The sequence below is a fragment of the Narcine bancroftii genome, chromosome 1 (genome assembly GCF_036971445.1).
Source record: "Narcine bancroftii isolate sNarBan1 chromosome 1, sNarBan1.hap1, whole genome shotgun sequence".
Lineage (NCBI taxonomy): Eukaryota > Metazoa > Chordata > Chondrichthyes > Torpediniformes > Narcinidae > Narcine > Narcine bancroftii.
This window is the reverse complement of record NC_091469.1, coordinates 493,544,750-493,564,853: the sequence shown is the minus strand read 5'-3', so window position 1 is coordinate 493,564,853 and position 20,104 is coordinate 493,544,750. Positions and strand designations below refer to the sequence as shown.

At 49.5% G+C, this 20,104-nt stretch overlaps 1 protein-coding gene across 1 annotated transcript in view; it reads left to right on the top strand.

Moving 5' to 3' along the window:
* mapk15 (mitogen-activated protein kinase 15) overlaps positions 1 to 19,276 on the top strand; it is a 112,970-nt gene extending 93,694 nt beyond the window's left edge. Inside the window, exons 11-15 of the mRNA XM_069915165.1 lie at positions 8,094 to 8,334; positions 13,441 to 13,577; positions 14,357 to 14,521; positions 16,526 to 16,815; positions 19,006 to 19,276. Of these exons, the coding sequence (XP_069771266.1) occupies positions 8,094 to 8,334; positions 13,441 to 13,577; positions 14,357 to 14,521; positions 16,526 to 16,815; positions 19,006 to 19,048 (876 nt within the window). The 3' untranslated portion in view covers positions 19,049 to 19,276. The remainder of the gene's footprint in view (positions 1 to 8,093; positions 8,335 to 13,440; positions 13,578 to 14,356; positions 14,522 to 16,525; positions 16,816 to 19,005) is intronic.
* The last annotated feature ends 828 nt before the right edge of the window (positions 19,277 to 20,104 follow it).

Below are 20,104 nucleotides of genomic sequence, written 5' to 3'. Positions count from 1 at the left end.
TTGGAACAGAGGGGATCCATGGAATATTGGGGCAGAGGGAGTCCATGGGATATTGGGCCAGTGGGAGATCCCTGGGGATTGGGCCAGTGGGAGATCCCTGGGGACTGGGCCAGTGGGAGATCCCTGAGGATTGGGCCAATGGGAGGTCCTTGGGGTATTGGGCCAGTGGGAGGTTCATGGGGTATTGGGGCAGTGGGAGGTCCACGGGGTATTGTGGCAGTGGGAGTCCATGGGGTATTGGGGCAGTGGGGGTCCATAGGGTATTGGGGCAGTGGGAGGCCATGGGGTATTGGGGCAGTGGGGTCCATGGGGTATTGGGCAGCGGGGGTCCATGACGTATTGGGGCAGTGGGAGGTCCATGGGATATTGGGGCAGTGGGAGGTCCACAGGATATTGGGGCAGTGGAAGTCCATGGAGTATTTTTTTTTGAAGACTTTAATTAAAATTTTATAACATGAATACAATAAAGAATTACATTTAAAGAAAAATAGAAAAAAATTTTTTAAAAGGTATGATTACAATATTACATCAGGAAGTCCATGGAGTATTGGGGCAATGGGGTCCATGGGGTATTGGGGCAGTGGAAGGTCCATGGAGTATTGGGGCAGTGGAAGTCCATGGAGTATTGGGGCAATGGGGTCCATGAGGTATTGGGTCAGTGGGGGTCCATGAGTATTGGGGCAGTGGTATTCCATGGAGTGTTGAGGCAGTGGGGGTCCATGAGGTATTTGGGCAGTGGGAGGTCCATGGGATATTGGGGCAGTGGTAGTCCATGGAGTATTGGGCCAGTGGGGGTCCATGAGGTATTGGGACAGTGGGGGTCCATGGAGTATTGGGGCAGAGGGAGACCATGGGGTTTTGGGCCAGTGGGGGGTGCATAGGGATAGGAACATAGGAAGTAGGCCAAAAATGGCCCATCAAGCCTGCTCCACCATTCAATATGATCATGGCTGATCTAATTTATGACCTACCTCCACCTACCTGCCTTCTCCCCATATCCCCTAATTCCTCTATCATGTAAAAATTTATCTAACCAAATTTTAAATATGTTTAATGAGGCAGCCTCAACCACTTCCCTGGTTAGAGAATTTCAAACATTCACTACTCTCTGAGAAAAACTATTTTTCCTCATCTCTGTCCTAAATCGACTTCCCCCGAATCTTGAGACTGTGTCCTCTCGTTTTAGTTTCCCCGGCCAGCTCAAAAAACCTTCCTACATCTATCCTATCCATACCCTTCATAATCCTCTATGTTTCTATAAGATCTCCTCTCATTCTTCTGAACTCGAGCGAATACAATCCTAGATGATTTAATCTTTCATCATAAGTCAACCCCTTCATCCCAGGGATCAACCTAGTAAACCTCCTCTGGACTGTCTCCAAAGCCAGTATATCCTTCCTCAAATATGGAGACCAGAATTGGACACAGTACTCCAGGTGCGGTCTCACCAGTACCTTATACAGTTGCAAAACTGATGGTGGCACACATAGACGCAGCAGCTTGATGCTCTTCCTTTCGGTGCATTCTATGCATGTTTTTGTGTATACGTTTGCTTGTTAATGTCTGGTTGGGGTATGCGAACCCCATCTACAATCGACAGGATCTTTTGAATTTAAGTTAACACCGTAGGAGGTCCATCGTGGGTGTGTTTCTGTACTCGTAAAGTGCTGAAGCAAATTGCCCGAACATCGGGCCCTTTGTGGTTCGTTGTTAGGTCCGGCAGGAGTCAGAGGAAGAGGAGATACAGGAAGCAGAAGAATGGAAGCAGGTCTGGCATGCTAGACAGGCTTAGGAGACAACCCTACAAACCACTGCTATCCAGTATTTTCCTTATCCCTGCTGTACCTGTTACCAACAAAATGGACGAGTTTAAATTGCAGATTTCAGCCAACAAACTCCTTTGAGGACTGTTGTAATCCATTAATAATGGAGATGCGGCTGCATCCACTTATCCCAGGTGTAGCAATTGAATGAGCAGGCCAAACGGCGTTTTGCTGGGATAGAAATAAAGACTCTGGTAAAAACAAAGGAGGGGTGGTTATGAATGTGAAAATCATAGACAATCTCTAGCCCCTTTCAAATTGCAGGGGGATCTATCCATTAAATTAAGGGGGATCCCACCCCCAAGATGACTCAGTAAGTGATGTGTCGCACGATCAGTTTTCCCCCACCAGCCATCAATAGCCCCCACACCCCACCCCGCTGACAGTCACCACCACCCCTACTAGTCAGTCACCACCCTCGTCAGTCGCCACCCACACTGTCAATCAACAACCACCCGTCAGTCACACCCCCCCCCCACCTCAGTATCGTCCCACTGCCGCGAAAGGGGGGATGGTGGTGGCTGCCACAATGAGCTGCTCCAGAATTGAGCCGTCACTGCAAACCAGAGTGGTGTTCGCAGTAGTGGCACATCCCCCCCCCCCCCCCCCCCCCCACCGCGGAAGCAACCTCTCTCCCCATAATTGTGGCAGCGGCACCTCAACCTAGGGGTTTCCCTGTGATGCCAGTGCGCAAACACTGATGTCACCAGAGTAATCAGGTTGGCCATTTCCCCTTTCAAACGTTGGAGCAGGATGCCTGGGTCAGTTTTACTGGTTCTTTGACCACCTCTGAGGTAGGTCAGGGATCCGGTTGAATTCTGACTAGGTTGACCTGATTGGACCCTTTCAAATTGCCATGTAATTGGGATGCTAGCTTTCCAAATTGCCCAGTTAACCCCATTTTACATGGTAGTTTGAAAGGGTCTATTGTTCTCCTGAGCTGGAGTAATTCCGGTTTAAATGAAGGCATATTTACCTTCCATATAACCATATAACCACTTACTGCACAAAACAGGCCAGTTCGGCCCTGCTAGTCCATGCCGTAGCAAATCCACACCCTCTAGTCCCACTGACCAGCACCCGGTCCATACCCCTCTAGTCCCCTCCTATCCATGTAACGATCCAGTCTTTCCTTAAATGTAACCAATGATCCCGCCTCGACCACGTCTGCCGGAAGCTCATTCCATATCCCCACCACCCTCTGCGTAAAGAAATTTCCCCTCATGTTCCCCTTATCATTTTCCCCCTTCAATCTTAAACCATGTCCTCTAGTTTGAATCTCCCCCTTTCTTAATTGAAAAAGCCTATCCACAATTACTCTGTCTGTCCCTTTTAAAATCTTAAACACCTCTATCAAGTCTCTTCTCAATCTTCTACGCTCCAGAGAAAAAAGCCCCAGTCTGCACAACCTTTCCCTGGAACTCAGACCCTGAAATCCTGTCAACATTCTCGTGAACCTTCTCTGCACTCTCTCTATTTTGTTTATATCTTTCCTATAATTTGGTGACCAAAACTGTACACAGTACTCCAAATTTGGCCTCACCAATGCCTTGTACAATTTCATCATAACCTCCCTACTCTTGAATTCAATACTCCGATTTATGAAGGCCAACATTCCAAATGCTTTCTTCACCACACCATCTACCTGAGTATCAGCCTTGAGGGTACTATTTACCATAACTCCTAAATCCCTTTGTTGCTCTGCACTCCTCAATTGTCTACCATTCAATGTATATGACCTATTTAAATTTGCCTTTCCAAAATGTAGCACCTCACATTTATCTGTATTAAATTCCATCAGCCATTTCTCAGCCCACACCTCCAGCCTTCCTAAATCACCTTTTAATCTACGGTAATCTTCCTCACTGTCCACAACACCACCAATCTTTGAGCCATCCGCAAACTTGCTTATCCAATTCTCCACCCCTACATCCAGATCATTAATATATATAACAAATAATAGTGGACCCAGGTCCGAACCCTGAGGAACTCCACTAGTCACCGGCCTCCAATTGGACAAACAATTTTCTACCACTACTCTCTGATACCTCCCATCAAACCACTGCTGAATCCATTTCACTACCTCCTTATCTATACCTAATGCCTCCACCTTTTTTCCTAACCTCCTGTGGGGAACTTTGTCAAAAGCTTTATTAAAGTCCAAATAGACAACATCCACAGCTTTCCCTTCAACAACCTTTTTTGTAACCCCCTTGAAGAACTCAATTAGGTTTGTCAAGCATGATCTACCCCTGACAAAACCATGCTGATTACTCCCTATCAATCCCTGTACCTCCAAAAATTTGTAAATACCATCCCTCAGAACACTTTCCATCAACTTGCCCACCACAGACGTCAGACTTACAGGCCTATAATTCCCAGGTTTGCATTTGGACCCTTTCTTAAACAGAGGAACCACATGCGCCACCCTCCAATCCTTTGGTACCACCCCTGTGGCCAGCGACATCCTAAATATCTCTGTTAATGGCCCCACTAACTGTCCACTAGCCTCCCTGAGTGTCCTAGGGAATATTTTGTCCGGTCCGGGAGATTTATCCACCTTTATCTTTTTTAACACAGCCATCACTACCTCCTCAGTTATCCTTATATGCTTCATGACCTCCCCACTATTTTTCTTTACTTCAACTGGTTCAACATTTTTTTCCCTAGTGAATACCAAGGCAAAGAAATCATTCAAAATTTCCCCATTTCCTCAGACTTCTCACTCAGCCTACCCTCGCTATCTACAAGGGGTCCAATTTTATCTCTCACTAATCTTTTACTTTTAATGTACTTATAGAAACCCTTTGGATTTATTTTTACTCTGTCAGCCAAAGCCTCTTCATGCCTTTTTTTGGCCTTTCTAATTTTTTTCTTAAGATTCCTTCTACACTCCTTGTCGTCCTCCTTCAACTTCTCAGCTCCCTGCTCTTTATACCTCTTGTACACCTTTCTCCTAACCAAATTTCCAATATTCCTCGAAAACCAAGCCTCCCTATGACTTCCAGCCTTTCCTTTGATCCTCACTGGGACATAACGACTCTGTACCCTCAAAATTTCTTTTTTGAATATTCTCCATTTTTCATTAACATCCTTACCTGAAAATATCCTGTCCCACTCAATACTCCCCAAATCCCTTCTTATTCCTACGAAATTTGCTCTTCTCCAATCCATAACCTCAACTTTAGGCCCCTCCTTGCTCTTCCTTAAAACTACCTTAAAACTAACAGAGTTATGATCACTAGACCCAATTGGTTCTCCAACATTAATGTCCGCTACCTGACCTAGCTCGTTCCCTAACAGGAGATCCAGTATTACACCATCCCGAGTCAGTTCTTCTACTAACTGATTTAGAAAACAATCCTGAACACATTTAACGAACTCTAAAAAAATTTGGAACGCTTCACGAATTTGCGTGTCATCCTTCCACAAGAGTCTGTTTACATTCCTCTGAATGCTACTGAGCATAGCTTTAGGCTGTCCTCTCAACAGATCTCCTACCCCATAGCAGCCACATTATAGATGGAGATTTAAAGGCAGTCGTCCTGAAATCTGAACAGCATATTAAATATGCTACCAGGGTTAATACTGCTACCACAGCTGGGCCAGTCAGATCACTTAACTATATCCGTAATCCCATCATACACTCCCCTTAGAAGGAAAGCTCAACTCAATATAAGGACTGTTAAGACATGGGAAGGAGGTTCCTTGCAGCTACAGTATTGCTTTGAAAGGACTAACTGGGACATTTTTGAAGACCAGGATTTGGAGGTGTATACATCAGCTGTACTCTGTTATATACAACACTGAAAAAAACACATAAGAGCTGGTGGAGAAACCAAAATGGTTGGTGATGTATCCTTACCGTCGCTGCATAAGGCACTGTTTGACCTGCTGAGTTTTTCCAGCATTTGTGTGTTTTTTCACTTCACCACGATGTCAACAGAATCCTGTGTTTTACCTATATACAGAACTGTTGACAGGCATATTCAGGTATATTCCAACCAGAAGCCCTGGATGACAAAGGAGGTCAAAACTCTTCTCAAGGATCATAACACTGCCTTCAGGTCTGGCGATAGAGCACTATATTGTACTGCTAGAGCCAACCTGAAGGGAGGCATCAAGGATGCTAAAGTGGCTTATAAAAAGAAAATTGAGGAGCACTTTATCAATAACGACCAACGGCGAGTGTGGCAGGGCATCCAACATTTCACCAATTACAAAACCACCAAGGGTATCACCCCTGGCCAAGGTCCTTAATCATTTCTTTGCTCAATTTGAGGTGAAGGCAGCGGAAATGAACACAACCCCTCCTCAGCATCCAACACTGTGCAGAAGTATGATGTGAGACAGTGCTCAGGATGGTGAATCTAATTAAGGTGCTAGCTCTGATGGTGTGACAGGAAGGGTGCTGAAGGAATGTGTCCACCAGCTCTTCAAGGTCACAAAGATCTTCAACCTGTCTGAATCCATCATCCCACCCTGCCTGAAATCTGCCAGCATCATCCCACTGTCGAAGAAGAATGTCCTCAGCAGCCTCAGTGATTACCGTCCGGTGACCCTTACACTGCTTCGAGAGGCTGGTCTTGCAACACAGAAAAGCCAGCCTCCCACCCACCTTTGATTCCTATCAGTTTGCCTATAGTGGATGCCATCGCCACTGCTTTTCACACTATACTGACCCACTTTGAACCCCAGGGGAGCTATGTGAGGAAGCTTTTTATAGACTTCTGTTCTGCCTTTAATACCGTCATCCTGAGCAGTGTAGTTAGAAAACTGTGTAATTAGGTTTTCCAAATCTATTTGTCTCTGGATTAAGGACTTTCTAACAAACTTCCCCCAGATAGTTAAAATTGGTACTCACCTCTTCTCTACCCTTATATTCAATACTGGCTCCCAACAAGGCTGTGTATTGAGTCCCAACCTCTCATAAATATCTATGATTGTGCCTCCATATATTCTACCCACATCATCAACAAGTTTGTGGACAACTGTGACTGGACTTGTTTCAAGAGGAGACGAGACAGCCGCCAGGGATGAGTCCAAAGACTGACAGTGTGGTGTTCAGAAAACACTCTCGTCTTGAACGCCTCAAAAACAAAAGAACATAATAAACTTCAGGAAGGACCCTACAGTTCCAGACCTATTATACATCTTTGGGGACTGTGTGGAAACGGTCACTGCTTCCAGGTTTCTGGGTACGCACTTTGCTGAAGATCTCTCTGGACTACTAATACAATCGCAATAGTTTAAAAGGCACAGCAATGAGGATTCTTAAGAAGGTCAAGCTGCTGGTGTTCTTTTATCGCTGCTCCATCGAGTGTGTGCTAACCCACTGCATTCCGATGTGGTTTGCCAGCCACAGACAAGAGGGACCCAGATTACAGGCTGCGCACTGCCCTCTTTGGAGGATTTTTACAGATCTTGCTGCCTCAATAGAGCAGTGACAATAAAGGTTATCTATCTATCTATAGGGGCAGTGTGGGTCAATGGAGCATTGGGGCAGTGGGAAGGGTTGTCCATGGGGTATTGGGCCAGTGGGGATCATAGGATATTGGGCAGTTGGGATCCATGGGGTATTGGGGCAGTGGGAGTCATAGGGGATTGGGGCATTGGGGTTTATGGAGTATTGGGGCAATTGGAGTCCATGGGGTATTGGGGCAGTTGGAGGTCCATGGAATATTTGGGCAGAGGGGATCCATGGAGTATTGGGGAAAAGGGGATCCATGGGGTATTAGGGCAGTCAGGGTCCAAGGGATATTGGGGCAATCAGGGTCCATGGGGTATTGGGGCAGTGGGAGATCCATGCAGTTTTGCGGCAGTGGGGGTCCATGGGTTATTGGGATAGTGGGAGTTCCATGGATTATTGGAGCATCAGGTTTCATGGGGGTATTGGGGCAGGGGGTGGTCCATGAGCCATTGAGGCAGGTGAGTCCTTGGGGAATTGAGGTAGAGGGGAATCAATGGGGTATTGGGGTAGTGGAGCATATATGAGGCATTGTTTTTCCATAGGGATTTGGTGCACTGGGGATCAATGGGAAATTGGGGATGGGGGTGGTGATTGGGATATTGGGGCAGTGGGAGTGCATGGGATAGTGGGGTTGGATGGTGAGTGGCAATGGGGAGTGTAGGTAGTCCACAGTGGGTGTTGAGATTCTGGGCAGAGGATCACTGGCTGAAAATGTGGGAAGGTAACAGGGGATTGTACATTTGGTGATATTTTCTCCATCTCCCCCACTCCTCGGCTCCCCTTCCACTCCCACTGGTCAGATGATCCTGGATAGAAAGACAAATGTTCGCTGGCAGCGGCAAATGATGACAGAAGCGCCGCCATTAAAGTCACCTACGAGCCCAGAGCCAAGAAGTACAACTTCACCCAGTCCCAGGATGCCAACAGTGGATGTCACAGAGGGACCTGCCAACGATGAGGTGGTTTTCAGCCATTCCACGACAAACGTCACCTCATATAATCCAATAACTCACAGCCCGTTAACGTATGCAGCCCCTCCAAGTGAGTACTGGGATCTAGTACCACATCTCTGCTGTTCCTTATGCTCTGGCTTCACAACCTGCCATTCCATATCTCCACTCCACCACTGTCTGAACCTCTCACCATTTCTTCTCTTTATTTTTGCAACACCATCACCTCCACCTGATTAGTGCCACTATCAAGGATGGAACAAGAACTGTGCTCCCTCTGCCTTAACCCTAGGGAGCACCATTGTATTTGAAATATATGTATACTCCTCCCTTCAAAATGTAGAGTGCAAGGTCAATTGGGCTTGTGGCCGTATCTGTGCTGTCCATCTAAATTTAAAAATATTTTTCTGCCTCGTCCCACTGACCTGCACCTAGACCAGAGCCCTTCATACCTCTCCCATCCATGTACCTATCCAATTTTTCTTAAATGTCAAAATCGAGCCTGCATTTCACCACTTCAGCTGGTAGCTCGTTCCACACTCACTACTCTGTGTATAGAAATTCCCAGACAATGCTGGGGGATAGTTTTAGCCCTTTAGAAATTTTAACTTCTTTAGAAGGAGTTGGAAGGACTTTGACTGCACAAGACTTTGGTTGGGCTCCACTTGGAATTCGTTGCCCCATTACAGGAAGGATGTGAGGCTTTGGAAAGAATGCGGAAGAGGCCAGTTTTGAGGCTATGAGTTATAGGGAGATGGGACAAGTCTTGAGTTGTTTTCTCTGGCGTGTTGGAAGCTGAGGGGAGTCCTGAGAGAGGTGTATAATATCATGAGAGCCAGAATCTTTTCTCCAGGGGAAAATTGTCATCAGGGGATGTATGTTTAAGGTGAGTGGGGAAAAGTTTAACATAGAATGCTGCAGTCCAGGCCCTTCAGCCCTCGATGTTGTACTGACCCATATATTCCTTTTAAAAAAAGCACTAAACCCTCCCTACCCTGTAACCCTCTATTTTACTTCCATCAATGTGTCTGTCTAAGTTTCGAAAATTCCCTTAATGTTTCAGACTCCACCATCATTCCTCCAAAGCATTCTCTGTATAAGAAAATGTACTCCCTTAAACTTTCCTCCCTTCACTTTGTACCCATCTCCTCTGGTGTTTGCTGATCCTGCCCTGTGAAAAAGATGCTGGCTGTCCAGCCTATCTGTGTCTCATAACCTTGTCAGTCTCTATCAAGTCTTCTCTTATCCTCTACGCTCCAATGAGAAAAGTCCCAGCTCTGCTATCTTGCCTCATAAGACTAATTTTCCAATCCAGGCAACATCTTAATAAATCTCCTCTGCACCCTCTCCACAGCTTCCACATCTTTCCTGTAATGAGGTGGCCAGAACTGAACTCCCAAAACTCCAAGTGTGGTCTCACCAATGATTTGTAGAGTTGCAACGTCACCTCTCTCCTCCTGAACTCAATTCCCCCATTAATGAAGCCAAACATCCCATTTTAACTATCCTATCACCCTGTGCGGTGACCTTGAGGGATGTATGGATTTGGACCCCAAGGTCCCTCTGTTCATCCACACTCTTAAGTAACCGACCATTACTCCTGTCCTCAGCCGTCTGGTTTGTCCGTCCAAAATGCATCACCTCACATTTATCTGGATTGAACTCCATCTGCCACTTTTCTCCCCAATCTTCAGCTCCATCCACAACTCCTCCAAGCTTCGTGTCATCCGCAAACGTACTCACCCATCCTTCTGCCTCTTCATCCTGGTCATTTATAAAAATCACAAAGAGCAGGGGTCCCAGAACAGATCCCTGTGACCCCTCCACTAGTCACCGTCCTCCAGGCAGAATAGTTTCCTTCCACTACTGCTTTGCTTTCTACCTGCAAGCCAATATTTAATTCACGGTCATCCCATCCCCCATGACTTTCTGGATGAGTCTCTCATGGTGGACCTTGTCAAATGCCTTCCTAAAATCCATGTAGACCACATCTTAATGGAGATGTGTAGGTAAATATTTTTACACAGAGAGTGGTGGATGCCTGGAACTTCCTGTCGGGTGTAGTGATGGAAACAGCTACACGAGTAACATTTAAGAGACGTCTAGATGAGCACGTGGATATGAAAGGGATCCAGGGATATCTATCAGGTCCAAGCACCAGAGATGTTGTTTAATTTGGACCTCATGCTTGTCACAGACACGTGGCTGAAGGGCCTGCTCTTGTCCTGTACCGTTCGAAATATTTTTGGTTGAAAGTTTAGACATACAATTCAGAAACGGGCCTTTTCAGCCCACGAGCCCCTGCTGCCCATTTGCACCCGATTGGCCTCCAACCCCCGGTATGCTTTGAAGGGTGGGAGGAAACTGGAGCACCCAGGGAAAACCCACACAGACACTGTAAAAACATACAAATTCCTTACAGACAGCGTTGGATTCAAACCCCGATCCCGGTTCCTGGTGCTATAACAGCGTTGTGCTAACCGTGCCGCTCCTAAATTCTTCTCTCAGAGAGTTATCAATGTTTGGAGTTCTCTGGAGACCACAAGCATCTGCTCCCAATCGATGTTTTCCTGTCAGACTCTGCCCTGAGCTCAGTGAGCCTCTGCTGAATCATTTCCTGGCAGGTAGTGTATGTTTCAGCCCAGCTAATTCAGATGTCACCTCAAACTCTGCAGGAACTCACTCAGTCGAGCAGCATCTGAGTTTGTGTTTAGCTTCAGCTTTCAGCATCTGTAGTCTACAAATGTGCTGGAGAACCTCAGCAGGTCACAAAACATCTACAGGAAATAAAAGGTAACCAATGTTCATGAGCGGCATAGATAGGGTTGAGAGCCAGTACTTTTTTCCCCAGGTGAGAGTAGCAAACTTCAGAGGTCATCTGTACAAGGTGAAGGGAGGAAAGTCAGAGACAAGTTGTTAACACAGAGTGGTGGGCACCTGGAATTCCAGGGGTGGTGTTAGCGCCTGGAACATTAGGGACATTTATAAGACTTTTAGGTACATGGATGCAAGGGTTATGGGTGTGAGGGAGGGAAGGGTTCCTTTTTGAGTACGTCTATATAGGTCGGCACAACATCAAGGACTGAAGGCCAGGTACTGTGCAGTGTTCTATGTTCTAACATTTCAGGCTTTGGCTTTGGATAGGGGATTAACAAAAAATGGGGGTGGGGAGGGAGGGTGGGTGGTTTTGGGGCGGAAGAGAACACGCTAACAGGTCAGAAGTGGATACGGGTGGGATGAGATAAACATTGAGAAATGTGGGAGGAGGTAGCTCTGATTGGAGAGGGAAAGGGTAGGGAGTTGGAGGTAAGGAGACTGGGGTAGGGAAAGAGAGACTTGGTAGAGAGGTTTAATGGAAATTGGAGGTCGATGTTAATGATGTCTGGTTGAAGAGTGACCAGACCGAATAGTAGGTGCTCATCCAATTTATGGGTAGCTTTGGTTTGACAGACCATGGACAGACATGTCGGTGTGGGAATAGTGTGTGGAATTAGAGTGGGTGGCCACTTGCTGTTGCAGCGGACAGAGCCAAGATGCTCAACGAAACAATTTCCCAGTGTCTCTGATGTAGAGGAGACCACAATGGGAGTACCGGATGAAATGTTGCTTCACTTGGAAAGACTGTTTATGGCTCAAATATTGGTGAGGGAGGAGGGGTGAATGCAAGTGACGCATTTCTTGGGGTCACACAGGTAGGTACTAAGGGGGCAATTAATGAGAAGGAATGAGTAGACGACGGAGTCCCGGTGGGAGCGGTCCCTGCGGAAGGCAGAGAGGGAGGGGAAGATGTGTCTGGTGGTGGGATCATGTTGGGGAGGCCACTTCCTCCCTTGCTCCCCCCCAAACTTTTTATGCAAACACCTGTCTGCTTCTTACTGTGATAAAGGGCCATTGCTGAGTTTCTCCAGCTCATTTGTGTATTGCATTCAACCCCAGTGCCTCCTTTTTGTTTAATCGCATCTGCAGCCTCTTGTTTGCTTGATTCAGAACTTTATCTCAACTCATTCTATTCTACAAGCACACAAAGTGTATTCTTTCAGAAGATGGTGAGTCCTCAAGTCTCTCTTCCTTAAAGGTCGTTGAAGGAAAGGTGTTGAACATTTTGAAGGGAGCAGTAGATACGGCAGACTCCATTCTCTAACTCTCCACTCATCTCAAGAACACCAAGGGCATTGATGTTAAACAGCAGTTCATCAACTACTCCTTCCCAAACGATGATCGAGGCATCAGTGCCCCTTTGCAATGACATCAGTGACTTCCTGTCTAACAGACGAAAGTCAGTGAAGATGGATAACATCTTTCACATAAACACTGGCACTCCTCAAGGATGTGGTCTCAGTCCCCAACTGCATCACATGACTGTACAGCGAAATACTCTTCCCACTTCATCTTGTTTGCCACTGATACCACAGTCACGGTCCTGGAACCAAATAACAATGAGATGCAATACAGGAAAGTGAAAGACTAGTGGGTGGCACAGTTGATGTAGCAGTTAGCGCAACACTGGGACAGTGCCAGTGATTGGGTCCAGGGTTCTAATCCTTCACTCTCTGTAAGGAGCTTGTACGTTCTCCCCGTGTCTGTAGGGGATTCCCTGGGGGCTTTGGTTTCCTGCCACGTACCAGTGGTGTAGGTTAATTGTGTGTAAATTGGGCAGCACGGACTCATGGGCCGAAAGAGCATGTTACTATCTAAATTTAGTGGCTTGATGCCAAGATTACAACCTCTCAACATCAATAAGATGAAGGAGGTGATCATTGTTCCAGGAGAGGGGGCAGAGTCCACACCCCTATCCACACTAATGGTGCTGAATTGGAAAGAGTAGATAGCTTCAAGTTCTTGGAACCTGACCCGGGACAAACCTGCTAATTTCTTGGTTAAGAATGCTTGGCAACACCTCTACTTTGGCATATCCCTCTGTCCTTCAACCACTGAGAACACCACACAACAGAAACGGACCCTTCTCCCCTATGTTCACCATCTTTCCCTCTCCCCACATTCACCCTCTCCCCCACATTAACACTCTCTCTCTCACATACCCCCTCTCTACCCTGTTAACCCCCTCTTCCCAATGTTGATCTCTCTCCCCCACGATCACCATGCCCCCTCTCCCCCTGGATTCACCCTATCTCCCACCCACCCCCTGCTTCCCCTTCATCCACTACCCCACTGCCTCCCTCTCTCTCCCTCCCTGCAGAACACGTATTTGGAAGGAGACAGGGTGATAGTTTGAGTTCAGCACACCTTCAGCAGGCATCAGCACTGAACAATGCAGGCGATGCACAGTGCAGGACACAGCACCACCCCACACCTGATGGGCAGAGGGCTGCAGCCGTGAGTATAGTTGGAGGGGGATGGGCACAGACCACTCTGCAAAGCCCCCTCCCCCTCACTGTCCCCTCCCTCTCACCGTCTCCTCCCCCTCACAATCCCCTTACCATCTTCTCCTCCCCCTCACCATCCCCTGCCCATCACCCTCCCCCTCACAGTCCTTCCCCCTCATTCACCCCTCCCCTTCACTGTTCCCTAACCCCATAGTCACCTCCCACTACCCTCCTCTCACAAACCCCTCACTGTAGCCTCCCCCTCTCTCCTCACGTTCCCCTCTCCCACTCCTTCCATCCTCACCCCCTCCTTCCATCCTCACCCCCTCCTCCTCCCCTTGCCCCTCCTCCCCTTCCTACCATCCTTCGCTCCCTCTCCCCCTTCTCCCCACTCCCCCTCTCCCCTCCTCCTGTCCTTGCCCCCCTCGGCCTCCTCCCCTTGTCCCTCTCCTCTCCTCTTCTGCTAGCCATTTCTCCCCCTCCATCCCCTCCCTCCTCTCACCTTCTCCACCCCTCTCCTCCTCTTGCCTTCTCCTCCACCCCTCTCCACTCCTCCTGTTCTCACCCCTTTCCCCTCGCCCCCTCTCCCCTCCTCTTTGGCCTCTCACCCCTCCCCCCCATTCGCATCCCCACCCCCTCTCTCCATCCTCCTGTCCTCATCCCCTTCTCCCCCTCCCTATCCTCTTGTCCTCTCTCCCCCCCCCCTTGTTCTGTCCCACCCACTCCCCTTTGCTCTGCCATTGCCCTGTGATGTCTGCCTGTGCATGCTCCTCTGTTTCTACATGTCAGGCACCACAGGGTTCCTCAAACCCCTATCCGCTTGGAACCACATCAGTTGCTGTCTCCAGGGTATACACCACAGCCCACCACCATCATACAACTGCCGCCAATGTCCTTACCAAGAAGGAACCTGTGCAAGAAGGATTGGGGATGGCTGTATCCTCTGCACTGCTGGTGAGTAACAGAACATTTCCACCCATCTCAACCCTCTGCAGCTCCGAAGTCTGCCGTCCTGCGCCGGGAGCTTCACGGAGTCCAAGAGTGGGACCTCGTGTAGCACTTGTACCAAGCACTGGTTATGGTGCCCTGTGGGAGGTGATGGTAGGGATGAAGTTTGTGAGCAGCGGTGTATGACAGGGATTGGAGCTGGCACCTTTGCTGGTTGTATTATGCCCTAAAGACTCAGGCATGAACATTGTAAATTACAGATGCTGCAAAGATTGACAGTATTGTTGACGCCATAAAATTATATTGATCAACTGGTGAATAGTGCAGAACAAGGCAGATGGGATTAGTTATTTTTGTAGATATAGTACTTGTCCTACATATGTATTATTTATCTGTATATGTGTTACATGGGAAGTAGGAACAGGAGTAGGCCAAAAATGGCCCATTGAGCCATTTAGATCATGGCTGATCTAATTTATGACCTAACTCCACCTACCTGCCTTCTCCCCATATCCCCTAATCCCCTACATCTTGTCTGTTTGCATGTTTTTGTACTGAGGACCGGCGAACACTGTTTCATCGGGTTGGACTGCACAATCAGATGACAATAAACTTGACTTAAGAATGATAGAATCACAGACTACTCCTGCACGGAAACAGGCCCTTCTAGCCTGTTCCAAACCATTATTCTCCCTTGTATGCTATTCCCAGATCCTTCAGTTCTACCCCACTCCTCAGTGCCCGACCATTCACCGTGTACGTCCTTTCTTGGTTTGCCCTTCCAAAATGCAACACCTCACCCTTGTCTGCATTAAATTCCATCGGCCATTTTTCAGCCCATTTTGCCAACTGGTCCAGATCCCTCTGCAAACTTTGAAAACCTTCTTCACTGTCCACAATGTCTCCAATCTTAGCGTCATCTGCAAACTTCCTGATCCTTTTTACCACATTATCTATTGATATAGACAACAAACAAAAAGGGTCCCAGCACTGATCCCTGAGGCACACCACTCGACACAGGCCTCCAGTCAGACAGAGAATCCTCTACTACCATTCTGATTTCTCTTGTTTAATGTCTAATCCAATTTACTACACCACCATGAATAACAAGTGACTGAACCTTTCTGGCTAACCTGCCAAACGAGACCCTGTCAAAGACCTCACTACAGTTCTCTGGGTTCACACTGGAACAGATCCTCTTCACCTCAGCCGTGAGGAGGGAGGGCTGCCCATTCTTCACAGGGAGGCAGGGCTGCCCATTCTTCACAGGGAGGCAGGGCTGCCCATTCTTCACAGGGAGGCAGGGCTGCCCATTCTTCACAGGGAGGCAGGGCTGCCCATTCTTCACAGGGAGGCAGGGCTGCCCATTCTTCACAGGGAGGCAGGGCTGCCCATTCTTCACAGGGAGGCAGGGCTGCCCATTCTTCACAGGGAGGCAGGGCTGCCCATTCTTCACAGGGAGGCAGGGCTGCCCATTCTTCACAGGGAGGCAGGGCTGCCCATTCTTCACAGGGAGGCAGGGCTGCCCATTCTTCACAGGGAGGCAGGGCTGCCCATTGCTGTCACCTTGGATTGTGTTCATCAAAGTGTGCATTGAGGTTTTCAACCTGTCAGGAAGCGAAGCGACATTGTTGTTGATGCACAGGGTTAACAGATCAGTTATGTCTTGAATATCCTGCTACATGTTAGATGTCAGTCAATTATCTGATGAAATCCCACATTGTAGGTTTGTGAGAAAGGTTAGGGCACATCAACAAGCTGACTGGATACCAATTGACTCAGTGATGACAGTCAGAGAGTGGGGGTGGAGTGCAGATTTCCAGTCAGGTCAACTGTGGTGAGGATGGTACCTCAGGGTTTGGTAGTGGAAAACTTGCTTTTTGTAATGTACAGAGAAGATGTTTGTGGTGATGCAAATTTGCTGCCGGGCCAGGCGGGGAAATGGGCTAAGGAACGATAGAAGCAAGTCCCCAGCTGGCCTGCTGATTATCTTCATGCTCTGTTGTGCAGAACCCAAGGCCTCAGTTGCAAATCCGAGAGAGTCGCCCCGTGAAGAAGATGTTCCAGATGTCAGCAAATGTGGAGGGGGCAGGGAATCCTAAAGCTGCTTGGGGCAGCTACTCTCAGACCTATGGAGTGATCAGTCAAAGTGGCCTGGAAAACCTGCGCAGCCTCCACAGGCAAACCAAGGGCATAGAAAACAGTAGCTGGGCTTGGTCACAGCAACACTGGCACTGCGTGTCCAATGCAGGACAGGATGCGGACAGGGCAGATGGGGGTCGGCAGGAGAGGGCAAACAGGTCAGTCAATGGTGGACACCGGACAGCAGGGGGTATGGGTCAGTCAGTGGTGGAAATGGGTCAGGAGGGGGTGGGGGTCAGTGGTGGACAGGAGAGGAGGGGGTTGGGTCAGTGATGGACACCAGACAGGAGGGGAAGGGAGTCAGTGATGGACAGGAGAGGAGGGGGTTGGGTCAGTGATGGACACCGGACAGGAGGGGAAGGGAGTCAGTGATGGACACCACACAGGAGGGGAAGGGAGTCAGTGATGGACTTCACAGGGAAGGAAGGGAGTCAGTGGTGGACAGGAGAGGAGGGGGTTGGGTCAGTGATGGACACCAGACAGGAGGGGAAGGGAGTCAGTGATGGACAGGAGAGGAGGGGGTTGGGTCAGTGATTGTCACCGGACAGGAGGGGAAGGGAGTCAGTGATGGACACCGGACAGGAGGGGAAGGGAGTCAGTGATGGACACCAGACAGGAGGGGAAGGGAGTCAATGGTGGACAGGAGAGGAGGGGGTTGGGTCAGTGATGGACACCAGACAGGAGGGGAAGGGAGTCAGTGATGGACAGGAGAGGAGGGGTTTGGGTCAGTGATGGACACCGGACAGGAGGGGAAGGGAGTCAGTGATGGACACCAGACAGGGGGGGAAGGGAGTCAGTGGTGGACAGGAGAGGAGGGGGTTGGGTCAGTGATGGACACCAGACAGGAGGGGAAGGGAGTCAGTGATGGACACCGGACAGGAGGGGAAGGGAGTCAGTGATGGACAGGAGAGGAGGGGGTTGGGTCTGTGATGGACACCGGACAGGAGGGGAAGGGAGTCAGTGATGAACAGGAGAGGAGGGGGTTGGGTCAGTGATGGACACCAGACAGGAGGGGAAGGGAGTCAGTGATGGACAGGAGAGGAGGGGGTTGGGTCAGTGATGGACACCGGACAGGAGGGGAAGGGAGTCAGTGATGGACACTGGACAGGAGGGGAAGGGAGTCAGTGATGGACAGGAGAGGAGGGGGTTGGGTCAGTGATGGACACCGGACAGGAGGGGAAGGGAGTCAGTGATGGACACCGGACAGGAGGGGAAGGGAGTCAGTGATGGACAGGAGAGGAGGGGGTTGGGTCAGTGATGGACACCGGACAGGAGGGGAAGGGAGTCAGTGATGGACACCGGACAGGAGGGGAAGGGAGTCAGTGATGGACACCGGACAGGAGGGGAAGGGAGTCAGTGATGGACAGGAGAGGAGGGGGTTGGGTCAGTGATGGACACCGGACAGGAGGGGAAGGGAGTCAGTGATGGACACCGGACAGGAGGGGAAGGGAGTCAGTGATGGACACCGGACAGGAGGGGAAGGGAGTCAGTGATTGACACTGGACAGGAGGGGAAGGGAGTCAGTGATGGACAGGAGAGGAGGGGGTTGGGTCAGTGATGGACACTGGACAGGAGGGGAAGGGAGTCAGTGATGGACACTGGACAGGAGGGGAAGGGAGTCAGTGATGGACAGGAGAGGAGGGGGTTGGGTCAGTGATGGACACCGGACAGGAGGGGAAGGGAGTCAGTGATGGACACCGGACAGGAGGGGAAGGGAGTCAGTGATGGACAGGAGAGGAGGGGGTTGGGTCAGTGATGGACACCGGTCAGGAGGGGAAGGGAGTCAGTGATGGACACCGGACAGGAGGGGAATGGAGTCAGTGATGGACAGGAGAGGAGGGGGTTGGGTCAGTGATGGACACCAGACAGGAGGGGAAGGGAGTCAGTGATGGACATGAAAGGAAATGGGGGTGTCAGCCAGTAGTGGATATGGGATAGGAGAAGGAGAGGATTGGTGATGGGAGTGGGTAGGGATCAGTGATGGACTGGAAAGGTGGTGAGGGTCAGTCAGTGAAGAACATGGGACACAAGTGGGCGTCAGTGATGGACATGGGAGGGGTGAAGGTCAGTGATGGACACAGGTCAGGAAGGGGTGGGAGGCTTGTTCAACAGGACAGGTGTGGAAGAGGGTCAGTGTTGGAATTGGGACAGGAGGGAATGGGGTTCAGAGATGGTTATGACAGGAGAGGGTGAAGGTCAGTGATGGACGAGATAAGAGGGGGTGGTGGGTCAGTGATGGGCAAGGGTCAGGAGGGGGCTGGGTTCGGTGATGGACGGGACAGTGTGGGGGTTAGTGATGGACAGGAGCAGACCCTCCACCTCAGGATTCCTGCCATCTCGTTCTCCAGGTGGGCTGATGTTTGGACTTGGGCCAGCAGGGTCCAGCGGTGAGTTTTACGAAGTCCAGGGTCACTCAGTCAGTAGCTGCCTTTATGCCTGCTGTAGTGAGTACCTGGTCCTGGCCACATGCACCATCACCACACCGCCCCCCCCCCCCACCCTCTTGTTCTTCCTGTTCACCCTGAGAACAATTGTCTCCTGTCAATGTGGTACAGTCTCTGCATATGTCAGCACTGTGCTGTATGATTGCAGAGATTTACAATAAAACGCAACAACGTACACTTCCTGACTGGCAGAGTTGTTTACTTGACCCACACCCCAGGACCATCGATCCCCTTCTCAGCATATCCCTATCACCCACTCCGTGAAGATCCTTCTGCTGCGTGCCCCTTTCCTGTCCATGTGCCCCTCTTCCTCCTGTTGTGTGACAGGGCTTACACTGGCCCACATGATCTGCAGTCTTCCTGCAGTGTGGCCTTCCACCTGCTCTGAAAACGCAATCATGACACATTCTGTGTCACAAGATTAATGAGAGGTTGCCACAGAAGAGAACAGCTGGAGATGCAGACTGGGTGGATGGCAGGCCATCATCTTGGCACGGCCTGGAAACTGAGAGGAATCAATTTGTGTTCACTGGGACAAGGATGAGAAGAGGGTTGGGGATCAATTTCACCTATGCATGATCTGCATATCCCTCCCTGTGTTCATTCCAGCAGCTCTCACAGAGCCATGACTTGCAGCTCGTAGTCACCATCCTGTGGAATCATCTCCTCTGCTTCTCCTTGTCAACAGTGGGGGGGGGGGGGGGTGGTGTCATCTGCATTACTGGGGCCCCACGCCAGTCTACTGCTCCCCTGGAGTGTACGAACCCTCAAGACTACTGGCTGCATAGGTTCCGCAGTTTCAGGTATTTAAATAAAAACACTGTTGGCTCCTTTAACAGGCCATTTAAATCCTGTATGGAGTCATCGGCACTGGAACTGGGCCGTTCAACCCTGCAGAGGAGCGCTATGTCTCTGTGTCTCTGGTCACCGCTCTCTCTGGGTCCGCACCACCGGCATCATTGCTGTTACAGCAATTCTGGCAGCTCCAGGAAGGTCGCCAAGA